This window comes from Stylophora pistillata, unplaced genomic scaffold (assembly GCF_964205215.1).
Source record: "Stylophora pistillata unplaced genomic scaffold, jaStyPist1.2 SCAFFOLD_206, whole genome shotgun sequence".
Taxonomy (NCBI): domain Eukaryota; kingdom Metazoa; phylum Cnidaria; class Anthozoa; order Scleractinia; family Pocilloporidae; genus Stylophora; species Stylophora pistillata.
In genome coordinates, this window is record NW_028290922.1 from 24,276 (window position 1) to 47,463 (window position 23,188).

At 38.9% G+C, this 23,188-nt stretch overlaps 3 protein-coding genes, 1 long non-coding RNA gene and 1 pseudogene across 4 annotated transcripts; 4 read left to right on the forward strand and 1 right to left on the reverse strand.

Annotated features, from left to right (window-relative positions):
- The first annotated feature begins 5,876 nt into the window (after positions 1-5,876).
- LOC148715600 (uncharacterized) lies at positions 5,877-7,140 on the forward strand. The gene is made up of 2 exons (XM_088746747.1): positions 5,877-6,330; positions 6,553-7,140. The coding sequence occupies exons 1-2, from the start codon at positions 5,878-5,880 to the stop codon at positions 6,943-6,945; spliced, it is 846 nt and encodes a 281-aa protein (XP_088602873.1). The 5' UTR covers position 5,877; the 3' UTR covers positions 6,946-7,140.
- A 765-nt stretch (positions 7,141-7,905) lies between these two features.
- Positions 7,906-16,028, reverse strand: LOC148715601 (uncharacterized). Its single transcript, XR_015995938.1, has 4 exons — positions 12,760-16,028; positions 12,399-12,530; positions 11,876-11,973; positions 7,906-9,834 (listed from the first exon to the last, which is right to left on the reverse strand). It is a non-coding gene; the product is annotated as an uncharacterized LOC148715601 (long non-coding RNA).
- Positions 16,029-16,864: 836 nt separating this feature from the next.
- LOC148715602 (uncharacterized) lies at positions 16,865-20,077 on the forward strand (annotated as a pseudogene).
- A 599-nt stretch (positions 20,078-20,676) lies between these two features.
- Positions 20,677-21,372, forward strand: LOC148715603 (uncharacterized). The gene has a single exon (XM_088746745.1). It carries the CDS (start codon positions 20,677-20,679, stop codon positions 21,370-21,372), a length of 696 nt encoding a protein of 231 aa, XP_088602871.1.
- A 121-nt stretch (positions 21,373-21,493) lies between these two features.
- On the forward strand, positions 21,494-21,985 carry LOC148715604 (uncharacterized). Its single transcript, XM_088746746.1, has one exon. It carries the CDS (start codon positions 21,494-21,496, stop codon positions 21,983-21,985), a length of 492 nt encoding a protein of 163 aa, XP_088602872.1.
- Positions 21,986-23,188: the final 1,203 nt, after the last annotated feature.

Here is a 23,188-nt window from a genome sequence, read left to right on the forward strand (position 1 = left end):
AAAACATAATTTCTGTAAGAATACAAATAATAAGTAACTAGTCCTTGAAATACTTGCGGTTTTAAATTCTATTCTGCGTCTGTCAAAAATTTATAGTGCTCATTAGTCAGACACCTTGAACATTTTTGTTTGCGGTCCTTGGCGAGATTCAGTCGTTATCACATAGTAGAAAACGTTAGCCTTACTGAATAGAATGTTCCTCGATAGCGGTCACAAGTAGATCAGAGGATATAAGAGGCCCGTTATGGTAGTCTTCACCAAATCACAGAGATACACCTTACGCACATTGATGGATGTCAGCGTAGATTTCATTGATTAAAATTGTACTTTTAAAAGGAAAAGCAATTTCTAATGAATGTGTCGGTATTAATCCCGGGTCATATCAAAGTTTTACAACGTCAAATCCTCCATTTTAACTTCTCAGCCAATCAGATGCAAAATCTGATTTCTCATAATTGCGTTCTTTTTCCAGCGCTGGATGCCAACTGCTTACTTTGAATATGAGTTCCTAGAGGTTTGACTGATTTTTCATAGTCCTAATTCGTCGCTACGAGAACTTAACTTAGAATAAGAATAAGCAATCCTTAATCAAGTGCATTTTCGAGCACTAGATGCCAGATGCTTCCTTTTGATTTGAGTTCCCTTAGAGGGGAACAATAGGTTACAATAGCTTGGATTTGTTTTTATAACACTTAATCGACATAGGCTCCGAAAAAAATAAGTAATTCACATGGGATCCTATGGTAAATGGGATCTTAAGTAATAAAGAAAAAATTGTCGTTTTGAGCATAAAAATTAAGAATAAAATTGCGCGGGATAAGATTTCTTCAACTTACCAGCTAAGTGATTGAAGAATTGGCATGTAAAGTAAAACATATAGAAATAAATTAAAATATGCACCTTCAGCTCAAATACATCCAGTTGTTTATTGAAAAATACTGCAAAATTTTTCCTTCACATAACACCTGTACCCCAGTTCAATGTGTGAACGTAAAGGCGCTGTAAAGTCGCCATGAAAATACAAGTGCTTTATTTAAAAATAAAGCATATACTTACGTTCTAATGGTTTTATCAGAACCAAGGCCATGGAATAGAAACAAAAACAAAAACAAAAAAACAAGAACAGAAAAATAAATGGAGTTACCTAACTAGCAAGAGATTTGATATTCATTAATCGGTCGTCCAAAACCTCTGTACAATAGCTTGTTTTGATATGTAACTATTTATAAAATCAAGACTTCAATTTTTAGTATCAAAGGAATGACACTTCAATGTCACAGTCTTCTACAGATGCCATTAAAATCTTTACTTAAACTGAGCCACTCGATCGACACCGGATCCTTAGCTACTTATGGTTCACCCTGAAATGATATTTTAAAAGAACCCAGTTCAAAACGACTCAAAGCAGTTTTAGGCAAATACAACTTGCCTGGGTAGTTGGGCGAATATCAGAATACCGTGTTTATTAGTGATCATAATTTTTCATCCATATATTTGTTCCTAATAATATTTGTGAAACGAAAATTGTAATCTTTATTATTACCAAGGGAACATTACAGGGAAATATAAATATGTATTACATGATGGTTACTGCAGTAGTTAAAGCAGTGAAAAGACATGCTAAACCCACCAAAATTACTATTAAAAAAAACACATACTTACGGTCTGTTTGTCAGTCAAGGTAGGTAATGGGAAAGAGAGAAATTTTAGTGAGTGATGCACATTTGTTATTACTTTCATAGTTCTTGATCTTGGTATGGTTAAGACAAAGTGTCTTGTTTAGTGGAACACTTGCCACAATTGTTGAGTACTTCAAATAGTGACCATATCGGCACTGAATGGGGAAGTCTGACCGGAAAAGAGTCTTGGACATATGTCAGCCATCATTGGTAGAAAGGTCACTTTGCCAAAGTATTCCTCTTGGCTGCAATTAGTATATGTAGTCAAATGGCAACGAGTGAAATTAGAAAATAATTTCACTTGCGTTTTGTCAAATTCTGATAATTTCCCAAGCCTTTTAGGCAAGGGAAACTATCAGAATTTTGACAAAACGCAAGTGAAATTATTTCCTTATTTCACGAGAAAACCATTTGATTACCTTTTAATATCGTGGGTGACAAATTACATTCGCAACCGTAATTTTTTTTACTGGTTTATCCTATCGAAAACCGAGAACATGAAGAAGAATATAGTTTTCGTTTAAAGCATAGATTATTGTTGAAGTTCGTAGTTCTCTGAGTTTCTTTACAGAAAATACCTTTCAAATTCTTGATGCCTTTAATAGTTTTTGGCCGCTTCATTTAGTTTCTTAACTTCTTTAAGGGTCACCGTCTTAAATCTCGACGCGATCTTGGCTGTGATCGAGATACAAGAGATGTTACCATGGCAATTTTGTAATTTCACATGTCAAATTGACGCTGAAATTTCGCGCCGAAATTAAGGAGTAATCTGTCACCTACGATATTATAAATGGTGACTGTGACGAAAACTATGCCCGCCCTATTCATTGTCAGGAGAGCTTACAACTCTACTCTTTGGCAAAAGGAGATAACGAAAAATCGTAGTAACTCTGTGTCTCTCTCATAATGACTGACTGGTGCGTCAGAAATGTGAAAATGAATGAAAAATAGTAAAAAAAAAAAAGAAGATACTTACGACCTGTTTTATCAATGACACGTTGGTGACCAGATAAAATAGAAAAAGGACATAATTAAACTTAAATGTTGTGTCATTTTAAAGCCGGTTTAAAATACCGTTATTATTAATGCGAATTAACTTTTGTCTTTGAACATATTTTTGTACTTATATCATAATCTCTCGCGGACACAACAGATAGCAAACAGGAACAAGGAGCAGTTTTACGCTCCAAGTTATGGGCTCCTGTTTTAGGATAAGTGAACCATTTAGAGACAGGCGAAAACGATTAATTTTCCTTAACAAAAGATAAAGAGACATTTTACCACCAAAAAAGGAAGAAAAAGAAAGGCAAAGAGATGATGACGATTGCAAGAAATAGTGACTGACTTACAAGCGAAACAAAACTTAATATACCTTGCAAAGCTAAGAAAGTTAAATTGTTTTATTTGACCAAAATTTACATGAAGCACGAACCAAAGAGAAATGCTTCGGGAAGCGTTGTTAAATTTTCAATTTTTTAGCGTTTTGCTTGAAACATGATTTCTGAATTAAAACATTTTCTTACCCGCTAAAATGTCCATAAACCATAATTTTAAAGAGAAGAGAATGACAAAATAAATTGTTAGTTGAATTTAAATTGTGTTCCATACAAAATGATTACACATGTACTAAGACAACACACTGATACTTAATAATAGATTTTTTCCCTTTCACCGCGTTGTGCGAATTTATTTTTGGGTTAGTGAGAGATTTAACGTGTACAAAGGCAAAGGTTCCCAAACTGCAAAAGGCAAATGATAACACACAATGAAACTGTTGTGCGCGAATGATATTCTACTTTTTTTAAGTGGCTTAATATACTCTGCGTAGGTTGTTTCACTTGTCCTAAAGTGATCTGATAGATACGTTGAGAAAAACATCTATTTTAGATGACTCAAGTTTCACCTACTAAGCGATCATCAGACTGAAGAGTATTTTTCGAAAGCAGAATTATACGCTCGAGTTTTTATATAAAAAATTCAGTTAAAAAATTATTTAGTTCGGTTGGAATTGTGCTTTCTATTACTGGTTACCACAAGGAACTTTTTACCACAAGTGGCAATAATATCGCAATCTGATCGGCCAATTTGCCGTTGTCGATATGAGTACGGACAAAGCTGCTCATGTCAACGTGACACGCACTCAAATAATGCCTTTATTTGACGTCGATATTTGTTGTCGACCAATCGGCTGCGCTTGAAGAGTCCACAACATTTTGACCACTGTGAGGATGAATATCGTTGTCGATAAGAGTACAGACTACGCTAAACCACTGTCGGTTTGTTTAATGTACCTTAAGCAATCGCAATGTCAACTTGCTGAACAAAAGATGTGATCTGGTTAGAAAATGTCGGGCTAGATTGCAGAGTATCCGGCCACAAAAATGTCTTACTTGAGAAATTGCCACCGCAGTCCCGCAGTGGTGTTTAGTAATGCTGCCCCCGCAGTCCGCAGTGGCAAGTCTTTTGGTAAACCGACCGCATCATTAAATACAGTTATCACCGCGCGTTGCGAATCGATCGCATCAACCCCTCAACCAAAATAAAGAAGTATGGATTTTTTTTTTTCAAATTGTGTTTCTATGAACTTTAATTAATAGTAACTACCGATTAACAAACAGCGAAGCGAACTATTAAATAGAGTCATCACCGCGCGTTTACGCGAACTATTAATAATAATTACACACATTTCAAATTAAACCTTACATACTTAGTCCGAGGAGGCGCAAGCTAATCGTGGAAAACCTTTTACTATATTTACAAAAACAGTCATCACAATTAACAAGGTTCATGTCACCTCCACAAATAGAACATAATCGACATTTGGCCAGCAAACCTTCCCCCATTAACTACTGAATAAGTCTATCTTTATCGTTCAGTAAAACAATCAAGTTATCGTAACGCCATTTTGTCTGCTTTCTCTCATCTCGCGCATAACTTCCCTTTGGGATGCCACATTGCGTCTCCTTGTCTTGTTTTTGGGCTTATGGTGGAGTTTGTGTGCCACTGGCGGATTGCCGGTTTTTTTTTCGATCCTATACACACTTGTAAACATGTCTCACTAAACTACCTTTTTTAATCAAAACAACCGCCTCCCTTTGTTTGTCCTAAGGATATGATATCTTATTAAATGTGAGAACAAGATTCTTTTAATTCCTTAAATTTTAATTTAGAGATTTAACGACTCTTAAATAATGAACAAACGAAAACTGCTTTCAATTACTCGCCAGAACAATACCACTAGCACAAATCTTAGTGCCGGCGTCTCAAACAACAGCTCACATTATTCCAGTCATGTTAACCTCTTTCTTAGTTCACTGTAGTAAGCTAAGGATATGATATTCTAGTTATACTCGTGGTAATCCCTTCAAGAATGTATACCGTTTCCAAGCTTTTCAAGCAAAACGAACAGGCACGGGTGAATTTACAACGACGATTGAATTCTGTACAATTTCCTTACAGCAAGCTCTTCACTGACAACGAAATACACCGTCTTGTTAGAAATAAGGCTGTATTGGTTGGAAGCTCAGAAGGCTATTTTATTCCCACTTTGCTTAATACAACAGCCTTTATCCTCGCATGCAACGACTCCTGCGTCGAAGTCATTTCCACCCACAGGCAGCCTCTTAACCTGTTCATCATATTTGTTGGATATCCAGGGACTAGTGAGTATAAAATATGTATATTTGGTTTTACGATGCCTTAACCAAAAATCTCCTATTTTTTCCCTCCGTTCGACAACGATTTACATGGGTTAGAACATATTTGGTTAGTCTTGCAAACCTCTTGCTAATTCTAACTTAACCCTTATTTTTAAGGGCTCTTTTCATAAACAAGACTTTTTGTTTCTACAACAGGAAAATCGTCTGCGATACAGCACGCAGCCCAAGATCCCCTAGAAGCTTCAGACCTAACCTCAACTGTACTCAGCAAAACAACTTGGCCAGGTCTGGTGAAGCATCTGGCCCAGAACAAGGAAGCCATTCAATTATCTCCGGAGGTGCTTGACATAATCGAAAATTTGATGAAGTCAGACGAGGACAACGCCACAGGACACGTCCAGCTACTCTGCAAACTGTTCTCTGGTGAGCGCTGTTCCTATCACTAGTCAACGGAAGACACAGGACTAATACCACCTAACACTGCTTTCAGCATCCTTGGCTCAACACAATTGCTAAACGCCGCCAAGCTCATCGCAGAGATGGACCATGGCCACGGTTTAATCGACCGAATTTTATTTGCAACTCCTCTAGCTTTAAGGCCTACGCTTTCCGAAATGGAGGCTGCTAAAGACTACCTATCAATCGAAGTCAGAAGCGATTTCGAGGAATTCTTTCTGACTATTAATAATATTGCCAACAATACAGTTTACACCTTTGAGGATGACGCAATCGCCATTGTACGAGAAAACCTTGACATGTTTGTCGCAGAGGTAAATGAAGCAATTCAAGTCGGCACAGTGCCTCCAAATTCCAAGACACCAGAACTTATCCCCCGCCTAGCTACAGCCCTACACGTCTTCAATCATGTCATAGCCGAACTGCTCGTTGGCGTCCCTTCCACGGAACCTCCAACAAAAATAAGCAAGTCAACGCTGGAGAATGCCTCAGCCTTCGTTAACCATCTTGAGACTCAGGAGGGAATCTTATGTCAGGTAAAGCAACAGAAGTTTATTTTAAAGCAACATATTTTACTATTAAGTCGCATTTTGCCTACATTTGAAAGGAATGCCCTCCGTCGAAAGTCTGTTGCTACGGTAACTGAGTTTTACCAATAAAGCACTCATTGTAAAATACTTGTTTAAGTTTTTCTTCCCAATTCAATCCATTTCTTACATGCCTTAATTCTTGTGTAACTCCCTTTCATTCTCCTCTAGTTCCTCAAAGAAATCACTAATTCGATTTGCGATAAAACGATCGAACAACCAACGAGCGATTCAGTCGAGGAGAGCATCCTTTTGTCACCTGGACGGGCAGGAACGTACAAAGCCTTTAAGCATGGAAAGAGATCATCTCCAACAATCACTGAGGCAGAGTACGAGCGCGCCACAGAGTCCTTGCAGGCGGATGGGTTTAGAAGAATAGTACAATTCCGTGTTCCACGGGCTAGAGCTACAAGCAAAGTCTTTGTGAAGTCGAGACCAGACCCGTATCCGACCACAGCACCAGTAACAAGTACTGAGTTTCCTATTGTTTTGGCTAAACCAATACATAGAGACATTACTCAGCCAATGGTTAATTATCTTCAGTCAAATAACTTCCTTCAGTAATTTTAAGAAACGTTTTCATCAACTTCTGGTGTCTTACCGTGCTTAAGAAGTTTTTTAACTCGCCAAGCATGTAAATTCATTTAAGCCTGTCACTTTCCGACTCCCTTTAGAATATTTTCCAAGTTAGGTGCTTTTAAATTTAGGTTAGTTCATCCAACAAATCTCCTTTTTTTTCAATAATGTACGTTGTAATTTAAATAAAGTCAAATTTATAGCTGATGTTTGAAATGAAGCATTGCTGTTAATTTTGTTGCGCGTTAACGACACCACTAATTAGGTATCTTTCTCTTAAGCCTTCATTAAAAATCTATAGCTTACCCGTGTTGTCATATCGAATTAGGTTATTATTCATATCCACTAAGAATACTGACCAGGGTTAAGCAACTTAGAATAGTTGTAATGGTTAACGATTAGCTTCTTTTTGCGGTTACACTGGGCGAAAAATCAGATTTGACGTCAGACAAATGCAGTCCAAATGTCGTTGAAATGTGATGTTTGTCATATTTGTCAGTATTTGACTTGAAGACAAATATGACATTTGTCCTAAAGATAAACAGGATAATTGTGCATTTGCTTTTGGGTGTAAATATGGACAAATGTGGTATTAATCTGAATTAAATATCATGATTTGTCCTGCTCTAAACAAGGACAAATGCGTTAAAGATGACATTTGTAAGAACAAATTCAGGACAAATGTAGGGCAAATATCATCTTTGTCATGGAATAATCCAAAATTCTCTTCCCCTCCATTGACCCTGTTGTCAATTTACACAAAACTGCTTTTTCCACACGTTATTTCAGTATTAGGGTTGCAAGTACTCAATAATGCACTGCATATCAGAAATTTCATTGTTTCAGTGGCAGTTAAAAATGGAATCGCATTTACTTTGATTAATGCAATCCTCGCATGTCCAATCATCTCACACCCACAGTCCTGACTAAAATCAACACATATAAATGTATAGTAAATGGAAAATCTATGTAACATTTCTCCTTTAATGTACAAACAAAACCATTTCTGTTAAAGGAAATTAACATTTCATAAATAAATGTATTTAATCAGCCCCTGTACACTTATATATATATATACCATATATGTGATACAGAATATAACCTCAATAATGGGGAAAAGCTACAAGGTAAGTTTAAAATATAACATCATTGATTTAAGTCTTTACAACGCTCCTGCCAGCAGGACATTCTCAACAAAACATTTTCACATAAACTGTACTTGGTGTGTTATAATTCATAAAGAGAAGTTACTTCCAAAAAACTCCTACTCAGGTACTGCCTGCCCTATCAGTTTCAATACAGTAGGTTCTCTTTTTGTAAGGCATTAAAAGACCGAACATCATTGCAACATACCAATTAGTCTTTGATCACATCACCAACACAGCTAATCTTACAAATTACTGTCAAACTGCTGGTAATTATTTTTACAGGAACTCATCAATGTTGTGTTGCAATGTTCCAATATTGATTGAAAGTTTGCTGCATGAAATTAGCAACAGACTCACTTCATAGGAATTTAACTAAAAAAGTCATAGTTCACATAACTACTTTTGAAGTGTGATGTCCTGACAATGGAAATTTGAATGCTACATTCTTGCAGTCTGTTACGTTGATAAACAGGCAGAAATTGAGCAATTTTATTTTGTTTCTTAGAAACAGATCAGCAATTAGCTTGTTTTATATGGGAAAATGGAACTTGAAAATAATTCACAAACTATTCTAGCAAATTTGAAGTGAAAGTTGCAAGTTGCATTCAGCAAGCTGTCAAACAATATTTTCACATCACAATGCAATATTATAGAGTTCCCATCACGAGGCAACCAGTTTGACTATAAATTTCTATACTCAAATGTTAACCAGATGTTCTTTTGATGGCAACCTTGCAAACTTCTACCTCAACATTGGTATTTGATGACAGTCTGAGTCGAGCAAGCTGCAACCTATGTGAGCAGGTTGAAACTTTCAATTTGAATTTGCTGAGTAAGTTCTCAAGCCCTGGTTTTCATTTTGCCATATAAAGTCAGGTAAGACAAACTAAGTGTTAAATAAACAGAATGATATTGCCTAATATTTGCTGTTAATCAACAGACTGCGATGAATTAGTGACAGGCTTAGCTCCCAGTTGCCAAACTGTGAGTTTCCCTTAAAAATTCAAATCAGTCCCTCAAGGTTATGGCTTACACTTTTCAGTTTGAAGCACGATTCCTGGTTTTGCTAATTTAACTAAGTCCGTCACTTATTTCTCGCAGTCTCTTGATAAACAGGCGGGCGACGGCTGACTGAATTTACTCTGTTTCTTTGAAACAGAGCTGGTATTACCTTGTTATATACCGCAAAATGAAAACGGGAACTTGGAAACTTGCTTGAGCAAATTTGATAGTGAAAGTTGCAACTTGCTTGTACAGGTTGAAACTTGCTCGACTCATGCTGTCAATCAAATACCAATGACGAGGCAAAAGTTTGCAAGTTTGCAATAAAAAGAATACCCAGTTTGACTGTAAGCATCTGAGGCTTTATTTTTGGCTAGAAAATTAACTATCAAGCTATAAAATTCAAATTTTTTTACAACAATCACCACAGTAGCTAATTACTTTCCTTATAGTATTGTTGACAGTAAAGTTTTGAAACTGATGCAAGTGACAACACACCTGGTCAAAACAAAAAAATAATTGGTCACGTGATAAAAATTTTTAGTCATTTCTGTTTAGGATAGGTACACCATTATTCACCCACATTGTGACCCCTTTGATTCCTCCGAGAATTTATTACTCTTTCATCCTGCTTGTTTGCCACTTGGGGCAATCCCTCATTCCTCACGTGGGTTAACAACTCCTCTGATTTTTTCCCTGAGGGTTTTAAAGTAAGTCTTTAAGGCACCTGTGACAAAAGCAATTCAAAAACTATATCACAAATCTTGATCATTGTCCAGAATAAAATAAAAATACCTCTGAAAAATATTATTACTGTAAATTTCTGAATGTTGCACTCATTTTCCTTGTTTGATATTGGATAAATAGACCCAACAAAGGAATCTTCAAAAGTGGCCAAAGTACATACAAATTAATTCAAACACCTTAATTTTTACTTTCTTAGTCAATCATATCATCAATGGATAAACTTAACAGAAAAGCTGTGTGACCAGGCTCACAATTGTGCATGACATTGCAATATTTTTGTTATAATTTTAGAATTACATCTTCAAAAACTGTGATGAAATTTTGTGGGCCGAGGCCAGGAACGTGTTCGATAATTGAGTCAGTTTGCTAGACATAACGTCTCGTAGTCACGTTCGACGCACTAAAAACTACTATAAAACGAATACAAGAATTGTAAAAACGTGTAAAATGGTATATAAAAAGTCACTTGTAAAAATGTAGCGGAATTCCAAATCGATTTCGATCAATTACGATCCTCATCAGTAGTACTCCGCCATGTTAAAAAAACTACTGATGAGGATCGTAATTGATCGAAATCGATTTGGAATTCCGCTACATTTTTACAAGTGACTTTTTATATACCATTTTACACGTTTTTACAATTCTTGTATTCGTTTTATAGTAGTTTTTAGTGCGTCGAACGTGACTACGAGACGTTATGTCTAGCAAACTGACTCAATCTTCAAAAACTATTTCCTATGATAATCAAATTATCATACACACAGGATTTGCATTATAAATTTCCTTTAAGTCGCACCATCACACCTAACTATTTCCTATGATAACCAAATCATCCTAAACACAGGATTTGCAGCTAAATTTCCTTTAGAATGATCACACCTAACTTCCAAAATTTTAGAGAATTTCCCGCTATTGTTCGATTCCTTATAAAAGAAGTACAGTTAGTTAGTTTAACTCAGTAGTTCAGAGTGTCAAGACCAGCAGTTAGAAGCTCAGAACCTCTTGGTCACAAAAAAAAGTAACTCCAGTACATGTAACCTCAAGGTAGTGACCTATTTTACCGAGGATTTGCTTGCAATCACCCTTTCTTTTTATCAGTATCATTCCTTTTGTACTTTCCTGTATAAATAGATTTTATTGTGGCTATAAGTCTGTCTTGTTGTTCAAATAACAACATCAGAACCTGCCTCGGTCACAGCTGGCTTAAGTTGAAGGCCACAGAGGCACTATGGATGTAACGACTGCCACGTTTTTGCCTGCTATTAAGAAGACGTTAACAAACTTGTGCGCGCGCGACTGGCGTGCGCGTACTTTGAGGTTACGAGGTAATCTCGTAAGCAAATCACGCGGACCCTTTTTAATGTTGACGTGTGCGATTTTTAGAGAAGAGTAGTTGAAGTTTTTTTTTAGTTTATCGTATGGTTGTTGTCGTTTGCCATAAGATTACAGTTTTCTGTGTTAGAGTAAGTGTCTGTTTGAATTTCCCATTTCGCTTCCAAATACCTAACCTATTTTGAAGTTCGTTTTGGTTCAATTCTTACAAGCGGGACTGTTATGTAAGTGCTAATGTTCCTTTCCTTGAACTTATATATAGTTCTTTTGAGAGTTTGTTTGAGGTTTTAGCTAGCTTTGCATCTTGCCTTTATATCGGAATGTTTGGAATGTTGGTTTGTCTATTCACATTTAGCTTAGCGTCTTCTTTATAAATTCAGATTTCAGTTTACGATTAGTATTTGGATACCACGACTACGTTAAATAAAACGATTCAAGGCTTTTCCGTAAAATATATCCTCGCTTCAGAGTGTGTCTTCATTTGCGAAACTCATAGTTGTCGTCGAAATTTTGCTTCGCTTATGTCGGCCGCTACAATGGAAGTAAAGTGTCTTGCCCTAGAACAAACAATACAACACACTGGTCCAGGCCAATGCTCAAACCCAAATGTCTGATCCACAGTTCGATGTGCTAGCTATTAAGCCACCAAATATTATAGTCATAGTTATAGAAAATTAATCTATACTTACACTCTAATATAACAGGATCAGCCTCTTTGAAAGCTGATGTTGCTCTGACACCTCTTTAGATTGCTTGGGTAACCTCATGGTTGGGGTGATCATTAAAACTGAAAAGCAAAATGAGGTTAAGCTTTTAAGTACTTGGGTTGGTGTATACTGTAACTCAAACTAATAGAAACACTAAAGACATATATTGTTCAGGAGAAGTTTGGGAGAACCAAAAAAGTTGGTTGCCAATGGCTCATATTCCCACAGCATTTCTCATTCTCCCAACTTACCTATGACAGTTCGACTATCATGCACCATTTCACCAGGGCTTTATGAAAACACAAAATCATACATATCCCTGATCATCTGAGATGGTCGGGGATAAATCGGGAGTGCTTCTATTTACCTGATGGCTGCCAGATTTCTGCAATCATTCCCAACATATGAAAACATAAATTGGCAAAATCTGGGACGGTCACGAAACAGCGAAACCCCAGAGCTTCTGGGACTTTCCCAACATACATGTACAAAAAACATGGCTTACCTCACAGACAGCGCATCTTAAAAATGTGGCCAAGTTTTTCAAGTCTGCCATTCTCAATCTTGCCCAATCTTAACCATACTTGTTCCTTTTCTGTTTATTGTTACCTCTTTGGCGTTTTTCTAACTTAGAAAACTAAATTTGAAAGTAATATTTGTACATCAGCAAAATGGCTTAAATTATCATGACATAGCTCCTTTAAAACTACATACTACAATATTTCAACAATAAATTTCATCCGTTAAAAACAAAATGGCCGTCTATTGTTATGACGGCTATGTGCATGAAATCAGCAACAAAGTGTTATCAACAAGCTGTTATCAACACCGTGACGTCTCAAAGTTAAAATAATCAAAATACTCACCACCATATCTCGTGGAGGGTTTTCACTTTTCCTTTTATCTGCCATTGCGGGTGCTGACTGTTGGCCTTGTAAGTGTGTCAAACTGCCCTTCGTGGTCGGAACAACTCGCTCTAGCGTTTACATGAGAAAGTGGCGTGGTGGCTGGAGTTGATCGGCTCCTCGATGAGGAGGAAGAAGGCGTTCCGCAGGGCACAATTGAAGGCAAGCGAGTGGAGACGACTGGCTGATAAACTGGCGAGGTCTCTTCTGAATCACCATTACTGTGAAGCTGGAAATCACGACGAATATGATTTTCAGATCGAGATCTCTCGATGGAAATCCGCGGACGGTCTTGCGCTCGAAGAACGACTGCAGTTGTTTCTGGAGTTCTCTAAATCTTCAAAGAGCAAAACGAGTGAATTGCTGACCTGTCTTACTGACCTACGTTTAAATTAACTCTGGTTTAATTAATACACGTAAAAGCTTACCGTTCGACGGTGAAAGTGCCTAGACGTTAGCGGTACCTCGGTAAGCTCGTCAAAATCAATCCCTGCATTGCTCGATCTGTTTCTGTGAGACATATTAAAAAACTGCGGAGTAACTTTTGGTTAAAGGCTTGCTTCAACGAAGACGTGACACTTGGACGAAAGACGCTTTAAATTTGAAGTGACGTTCGAAATCCCCCCGATTATGTTAATGTCCAAGAATTGGAATTACACAAAGCGTCGCGCGAGGGCCTTTAGGGATTACCTGTGCATGCACTTCCGAAAATTTGTATCTATTTTTGCGGATCAGAGTACAGCGGCAAATGTTACTGTAATTCTCGTCAGTTCTCGTCATTAGCTCAATATCTTTTCTCAATTCGAAAATGAGGGGAAAAGAGTTATTACTGTAGTCACTGTGATGACTTTGTCAGTCGAGGTACCCGATCGAGACATCTTGAAACTGCCTCTGAAAGTGACAATAGCGCTAGTGACGTCGAGAGAGATTCTGAAGTACACTGCTTGGAATCCTACGATAGTTTTGAGGATCATGAGGAATGTCTCAATGCAGATTTAGCCCTGTCCCTATCCCTTGTTCTATCTTTTTTATTTACTTTTAGCACAATGACATTTCTCTTCTTTTGGGGGACATTGGCTTGGGTTTTTACTAATAAAATACGAACAGTAGCGCAGAAGTTAACAGTCAGTTCAGGCAACTGTATGGCTTGCACCGGTCAAATCACGCAATTCCTTGTACGAGCCTCTACCAATATTCAGTTTGTTTTAGTGAAAATCACACTTTTGATCCAGACAAAAAATGCCCAGATCTTAGTGATGTCCTTAGAGATAAAAAGTAGGGGAACTGAATTTATCATACAAGGTGAGACGCGATTGAAAAAAACCTCTCTGTGGGGTAAAATAGGGTTCGTATGATGTTGAACACATTTGTCTGTTTTGTCTAATATTTGTCCTTGAATGAAATATGGCTTCATATTCAAACAATATTTGTGTTGCATTTATCAGGGACAAATATGATAACATATTTGTCACACATTTGAAGTTTTTGCGACCAGGACAAATGTAAAGTCAGATGTGTCTCACATTTCACCTAGAGCCAAATTTTGTTCAAGTCCATTATTTCATCCAGTGTTAGGGTTTTACCTTCTTTTTAGGGTCAGGGTTTCCCTCGGCTAAGAATAATAATTACTTTTAAGCATCTTAGAAGAGTTAGACAAATTTCTTTCATAGACTACGGGACTGCAGAACGCCATTAAAACTTCACAATGACAACGGGTTAGAGTTTGCCTTTCTTAAATGGGGGTAGTCGCTGGCATCTTTACCACGAGGGCTCACAAAATGCATTTCCAAGAGCCGTTCGCACGCGTTCCGCCTTTGTCCGATGAGAGTAAAAAGGCTATTGATGGAATAACTTGCGACTTTTGGGCGAGTAAGCTATTATCCTTTTAAAAAGGCTTTAACAATTCGGCCTAATCTTGTGGCATCAAATTAGTATCCTTTTGTTTATATTTTTCTGCGCAAATTTTATTCATCAACTATGGGACTGCGGACCGCGGTGGCAGTTCATCCTACTCCTTGCCCTTTAACAAATGTCATTCAACGACAACGGGACTGCGGACCGCGGTGGCAGTTTATAGTACTCCTTGCCCATCTGAACACATTTCATTCATCGACTACGGGACTGCGGACCGCGGTGGCAGTTTATCGTACTCCTTGCCCATCTGAACACATTTCATTCATCGACTACGGGACTGCGGACCGCGGTGGCAGTTTATCGTGCTCCTTTCATTCATCCACTATGGGACTGCGGACCGCGGGAGCAGTCCACTTATAAAGAGCGTGAGTGGCCGGGTATTCTGCAATCGCTCCAAATGTCGCCTTGAGAACAATTATTTTTTATGACGATTAGGAACTTTACAGAGAGAGAAAGCACTTTAGCACACCAACTACAATTCATAAATAAAACTCAATTATCAGTTACGGAAAGGAAGACAGGTTCTGCGCGTATTTCACTTGCTGATAATCAACTTGCTTCAAGTAATTCAAATCCAATAGATACCATCATCGTAACTAATAACTATTAAGGAACGTAAATGTTACTTACTCCCTGATTTGTCAAATTTGCGGGCCAATGTGCCAGGTTAAAAGGAAAATGAGGAAAACAAGAAAAGAAGAAAGTAATTGTACCAGAGTAGTCAGGTGCAGACAAGAACTTAAAGTGAAAAAGGCAAATAATAGCAAAAAAGGAAACTGTTCTGCATGGATGATTTTCTACTTTTTTTAAGTGGCTGAATATACTCTGCGTAGGTTTTTTCACTTGTCCTAAAGTGCTCTGATAGATACATTGAGAAAAAACATCGATTTTAGATAACTCAAGCTTCACATACTATGTGATCACCAGATTGAAGAGTTTTCTACGCAAGTAGAATTGTGCGCTTAAAGTTTGATTTAATTAATTCAATAAAAAACATTCTGCTCGGTTGGAATTGTGCTTTCTACTACTGGTCACGATAAGGAGCTTTTTACCACAATTGGGAATAATGTCGCAATCTGATCGGCCAATTTGCCATTGTCGATATTAGTACAGACGACGCTACTCAAGTCAACGTGGCACGCACTCAAATAATCTTTTTAAGTAATGTCGATATTTATTGTGGACTCACTCAGCTGCGCTTCGAGATTCCACAACATTCTAACCACTATGGGGATGAATATCGTCTTCAATAAAAGTCCAGGCTACGCTAGATCAATGTCAATTTGTTTAATGAAACATAAGCAATCGTAATGCCAGCTTGCTAAACAAAAGGTCTGAACTGGTTAGAAAGTGTCGCCTAGACAACAATTATTTTTTGCGAGGATTAGAAATTTTAGAGAGAGAGAAAGCACATTAGCACACCAACTACATTTCATAAATAGAACTTAATTATCAGTTACGGAAAGGAAGACAGGTTCTGCGCGTATTTCACTTGTTGATAATCAACTTGCTTCATACAATTCAAATCCAATAGATACCATCATCGTAACTAATAACTATTATGGAACGCAAATGTTACTTACCAACTGATTTGTCAAATTTCCGGGGCCAGGGAGCCAGATTAAAAGGAAAATGAAGAAAACAAGAAAAGAGAAAATTAAATGTACCAGAGTAATCAGGCAACTCAATTCATTGCCAAAGAAATAAATTTCAGTCTTCACATGTTTCGTGAAAAAAATCGCATGTAGCAATCAAAAAGCAGGCTTTTAGTGTTTAACACTGTGCCTGTTAGAAACAAAATAAATGCAACTGGAAATGTGTCTTGATTTAATGAATGGTAGAGACCTAAACTATTTGCTCTTTTCTAAATGTAATTCTAGACCGTCCCATATCATCCATACAAATAGGTAAATACGTGGACTCGACTTGTCCCTCCCGCTTTCTGTACAGCTATTTATCTATTTACTTTTGTGTTGCTATGTGAATTGACAGGTCGGTTCGTTGCTATGGGCTAGGGGCGAGTGTTTTTTCAACAGCGAGTCGAGTTGAGTTTTGGAGCATTGCGAGCGAGTAAAGTGATTAAAATATACAAATATCGAACCAGCCGAGTATAATTGTCGTTCGTCACCGACATTTGGTCTTTCGAGCCGGATACTGAGCGAAGTCAAGTGAAAAATCGCCGAGTCAAGCTGTAAGTCACCTGTGTAAATGTAACTGCGTAAATTATTATTATCGAGCAGTGTGGTTAAATACTGTGAAGATTCATTCAAGTCGCATTAAGATGAGTGCCTCGAACAAAGAAGAAAACACTACGACTGTTTACGCCAAGTGAGTCCACTGCTTCAGGTAAACGTTCCGTTTTAAGAAAGAAGTTGCAAGCCGAGAAGTTAGCCCTTGAACTAAAAATAGCCGAAGAAACGTTCGCAAATGAGATCAAATTTCTGCGAGCCGAACAACAGCAGCATGCAAAGCTTTTGGAACTTCAAATGAAAGCTGAAGAACCAAGATTGGAATATGAGTTCGAAGATGCCATCGCCCAGGAAGAAGGTATGTCAAATAAAGGCGATATTGATGAAGAGTTGAATGAATTACCTGTAGACGGCGTGAACGATCGGGTCTCGCGCTTAGACCTGGGAATTACTGAGAACACTGTTGTCGAAAAACCTGACAACGAGGAAATTAGATCCATTAAACCAGAGGTCGTTTCAGACGCCTCTAGTCAACCCTGTAAAAAGGAGAGATGTGAATCATCTATTGCTAAAGTTCAAGCTGAGTTGAAAACCTCTGCCACAGGAAACCTTAGCATGCAGACGTCGAAGACAGATCAGTTGTTTGAGAAAATACTGCAAGCCTTTGTGAAAATCGTTAAACCAAATTTGCAGCAATTTAATGGAAATCCACTAGAGTACTCAAAATTTAAAGCAGCATTTAACGTTGAAGTGGATTAAAGGGAGGTTTACGATGCAACAGAGAAGCTTAAATTTCTACTAGATTCTGTGGAAGGAAGTGCAAGATCATGTCTAGCGAAATTCATGCCAGGTTCAGACAAATACGAGGAGGCATGGACTGCGCTTCAGGAGCGTTTTGGCCGTGTAGACACAGTTATGTCAGCTGGAAAGAAGCGTATAGACCAATTTTCGACCATAGTGAAAGAAAATAGTATGCCGATCGGGCAGTATCAAGAAATGGTTTCTGAGTTGATAGGCATTTTAAAGGAGCACGACTTCCTTCATGAGCTTAATTCGCAAGTCCCTGAAGCAACTGTTGCTAAACTACCTGCACGCCTTTTCTGTAGATGGGCCGAGTTTGTTGAAGGAAAACCAAAGTTGTCAACGTGGGATTCATTTGCAAATTGGCTGGAAAAAGAGGCAAAAAACAGCGAGTCCAAGCAGCGGTGGATGCCAGAGAAGAGAGAGTGGAAGCGTTTAGATACATCTAAAGTTGATAGGCGTAGGTCAGCTGACAAATCACAATCTGGGCTGTTTGTAGGAGCCACAGGAGAAGCTTTACGCACCAGCTGTCGAACTAAGAGGTGCCCAGTTCACCAGTCCACTAATCACACTTTGCAGGAGTGCAAAAGGTTTAAAGGAATGTTGTCTAACGAAAAGGTGAAAGTTGTTGAGGAACACAAACTCTGCTTATGTTGTTTACTACCTGGTCATTGTCTGAGTAAATGCCGTAGTAGGAATAGATGCAAAGTTGAGAACTGCGACATGCGTCATCATACCCTCGTACATGAAGTCGACTTGAAATTTATTGAACGAGCAAAAGCGAAACGCGAATCTGAACGAGTGCCAGATGTTGAAAGTGATCCTGCACAAGTATTCTTGGAAGGTGAAGACTCATCACCATGTCAGGCTGTGGAGCGCCACGAAGGGTATCGCCAGTCAGCGTACGCAGGTTGTGACGCTGGTGGTCGTGCATTGGTTGAAGTACTTCCCATAGTTGTCTTTGAGAAACACGAAAACAACAAGTGATGGCATTGCGTGACTTAGGCTGGAACACAACACTAATAGATGAAAGTTTAGCACTCTCACTTGGACTTCACGGAAAAGAGGTAGATCTTGAAATTCAAGGAGTAAATGTGCGGAAGGTGTTTACTTCCCAGCACATCAAGAAATGCTATGTGGCACGAGTCGGAAGAGACGAAGTTCAGTATTCCTTGCGAGATGTGAAAACAATCCCTGGCCTGAGTGGTCCGGATCAGAAGTTGAAGTGGTCAACAATCAAGCAAGAGTATCAGCACCTGAAGGACTTGGACTTACGTGGCACCGACACAGGTCCAGTGCAGCTCATAATTGGAACTAACAACTCTGATTTGATTCTACCAAAACAAATTGTTAAACCCTCTGGTCAACCAGAAATTGACAGATTGCCTTATGCAGTTGAAACCCTACTTGGATGGGCGGTGACTAACTGGTTACCTAGCGAGCGAGGAGTAGTTTCTCCATACAATGGGTTCAAGGTATACGAAAGAAGTTCAGTTGAAGATGAGGAGCTGGTCGTGGCTCAGTCAGAGATAGAAACGCTAGGTGTGGTGAGGCTAGCAGATCCAACTCGTTCAATTGAGGATAAGCGAGCATTGTCACTAATGGAAAATACAACCTTTAAGAATGCGAATGAAGATGCATACGAGTCAGGCCTACTTTGGAGGGAAGAGGAACCGTCTATACCCAGCAATTACGAAATGGCAAAGAAGAGGCTGCAATCCCTAGAGAAGAATTTTGAGAGCTGTCCTGAGGTCAGAGAGAGATATGCAAAATCAATCCAGGATGACATTGAGAAAGGCTCTGTGAAGAAACTGAGTGAAGAGGAAGTACAGTGCGATAGTAAAGTGACTTGGTACTTACAACACAGATTTGTCATTAACCCCAAGAAAGCTGATCGTCTCAGAAGAGTTTACGATGCATCTGCAAAATTTATGGGACAAAGTTTGAACGATAAGATCTATACAGGGCCAGATCCTCTGTCCTCTCTGTTTGGAGTCCTCCTCAGGTTTTTCGAAGGAAGAATTGCATTGGCTGCTGATGTGAAAGAAATGTGCCATATGCTTCGCCTCCCTGACCATGAAAAGCCGGCGATGAGATTCTTATGGAGGGACTCTCTAAGAGAAGAACCGAGTGTGTATCAGTTCGAGAGAACAGTGTTTGGAGAAGTGTCTGCACCATCTAGAGCGAACTATACTATGAGGCGAAATACTGATGAGAATGGCAGAGATTTACCTCTGGGTGTGAAAGCAGTCTACAAGCACTTTTATATGGATGATGGCCTACCATCAAAAGATTCTCGTCAAGAGGCTATTGAGATGCGGAAGCAGATGACGGAGTTACTACGCCGTGGAGGTCTCCACTTGCACAAATGCTGACGAATGACCCAGACGTTTTGGCGACCATCCTGGAGCAAGATAGATCTCCGAGATTCCTCGAGCTGAGTGAAGACAAGTTGCCAACAGAGAGAACTTTGGGCGTCATTTGGGATGCCCAGGAGGATATGCTCCGGTTTACCGGACTTAAGGGTGATCCAGGTACAACAAAGAGGAAGATCTTGAGCCAAGCATTCTCTGTTTGGGATCCACGAGGACTCATCATCCCATTCACTATCAGAAGTAAGATCATCTTGCAGAATCTGAATCGTGTGAAGTACGGGTGGGATGATGAATTGAAAGAAGTTGATCTTTAATGGCATAGGGAAGCAGAGAAGCTTGACGAAGTGAGAACTCCAAGAACTTTACTTCAAGAACAGAAACCTATCCGAGAAACCGCAGTTCACGTATTTTGTGACGCCAGTCAGGATTCCTATGGCGCGTGTGCGTACCTAAGACATGCGTATACAGATGATATAGTAAAGTGTGGTCTTATTGCGGGAAAAGGCCGTGTTGCCCCTTTAAAGTTACAGTCTATCTGCCGACTGGAGCTCATGGGAGCTCTAGTAGCCGTGCGACTAGCTCAAACACTGGTGAGAGAAATGACCATTAAGATAGAGAAGATAATCTTCTGGATTGACCCCACCACAGTCTTACATTGGATCCGCCAGATAAGTTCCACATATAAAGCATTCGTCGGCAACCGGGTGTCTGAGATTCACACAATTACGAGCAATCTGGAGGCCACACTAGGGGCGGGCACAGTGAGTTGGAGATATGTACCTACAGAGGTTAATCCTGCAGATGACATCTCCCGTGGACTAAGCCCTACAGAACTTTGCAAGGGTTTTCGTTACAGTAGTGGACCCAAGTTCCTGTATGAATCAGCAGAACTGTGGCCAGAGAATAAAGTTGAAGCACTCTCCGAGATAAATGAAGCAAATGAAAGGAAGAAGGGAAGATGGGCTGGAGCATCTCAGGAGAATGAGATCCTGTTAGGTTGGAAGAAGTATTCTTCTCTGACCAAACTAAGAAGAGTTACGGCTTATGTGATGCGATTCGCAAACAATGCAAGAATTAAGAAGGAAACGCGTCTACTGGGAACACTTACTTCGAGTGAAATGAGAGCTGCTCAGAATTATTTGGTGAAGAGGGCACAATTTGAGTCATTCAGCGAAGATATACAGTGTCTAGAGATGGGTAAGGAGATCCACAAGAGAAGTAGAATCAAATCTCTTGATCCGCAGATTGAAGATGGATTCTTAGTTGTTGGTGGAAGACTGCAGAGAGCACAATAACTTCTGTGCACCCAAGGAAATTGAGTGGAAATTTCAGCCTCCTAGCGCCCCACACTTTTGGGGAGCGTGGGAGAGACTGGTGCAGTGTACAAAGAAGACGCTGAAGGCAATTCTGACACACATGACAGTTTCCAAAGAAGTGCTAAGAACTGCGCTAGTTGAAGCAGAAGGTATACTAAACAGTCGACCAATTATTCATGTGTCCAATGATGCAGGGGATATTGAAGCATTAACCCCAAATAATTTGTTGCTGTTGCGGTCGAGTCCGAGTTACGAAGATGCGGAAGTTAGTGATAGAGAGATCAACTCGATGAAGATGTGGAGACGGTCCCAAGCGCTAGCAAACTTCTTTTGGAGACGTTTTACCAAGGAATACCTTCCTAGCCTCACAGAGAGGAAGAAGTGGAAAGAGAAGAAACAGAACCTCAAAGAAGGAGATGTTGTCCTAGTTGCTGAGCCAAATCATCCGCGTGGAGTATGGCCATTGGGCAGAATCGTATCAACTAATCCTGGGCGAGATGGGTTAGTTCGAGCAGTTACAGTCCACACTCAGCACGGAGAGTACAAGAGATCGATTACTAAACTTTGTTTATTAGAGGAAGCTGAAGTGTAGAACTGTTAATCTTCTCGACAAACGTTGTGTCTCGACTAGGGGAGGGGATGTCCCTCCCGCTTCCGGTACATTTATTTATCTATCTATTCTTGTGTTGCTATGTGAACTGACAGGTCGGTTCGTTGCTATTGGCCAGGGGCGAGTGTTTTTTCAACAGCGAGTCGAGTTGAGTTTTGGAGTATTGCGAGCGAATAAAGTGATTAAAATATACAATTATCGAACCAGCCGAGTTTAATTGTCGTTCGTCACCGACACCACTTGTTTGTAGCAGTTTTATTTAGTCAATAACCATTATTAAAATCAATGACTACTTAGCAACGAGAGCATTACTTACAACCTGAATTGTCAAACGGGGACCAACGCAAGCAGATTTAAAGGGAAATGAAGACAAAAAAAGTAGTAAAGAAAATGAGAACACCGTGACTAGAGTACGTATTAACTACAAACGACAATTAATCGTAAACTCTAATATCAATTACGAACAGGCAGCAGAATTTCGGGCTTCATTTCCTTTCTTGGGTATTGTCAGTCTAGATATTCAACATGATTCAAGAAATTCAAATTTTTCTCAACTAGTGAATATTAGGCAACAAAAATGTTACGTGCGGTCTGATTTAACAAATGTGAACCAAAACACCAGATTGAGAGCAAAATAAAGAGAACTAATTAAAAAAGTAAACACACTAGAGCAAAACTGGGATGAATTCATTACACAGAATTATCAATTACAACCCGAGGAAACTAAACCTCACTGTGTATTTGTTTTGTATCGCAAGGTGTACGACGGCAATTGAGAAGTACCCCCATCAAATAAAAAGGAAACAAAAACCGAAAGGTGGAAAGTAACGAACTGGAACAACGATTAAAATTAAACTAATATAGCATAGATAACAGTAAAAAAAAAAAAAAGGGAGAAGAGTTTCGATCCGTTAAAGCATAGAGTACTACTTTTCAATTTTATTGCAAAGTTCCATTGGTCATTACTTTTTTTGAGAGCTACAAAATGGAGACAACCTATTCCTAGAACGGATTTCAAATGCAACAGAAACATAATTAATGTTACTCACCAGCTAATTTGTCATATGACCCAAGTGAATCAGATGAAAGAGAAAAGAAAAAGAAAGAGCAAGAAAGTAAGTAAATTAGAACAGGATGCCAGTAATTTTTGAAAGAAAAAGCAAAGTCCAACTAGTGAAATTGAAG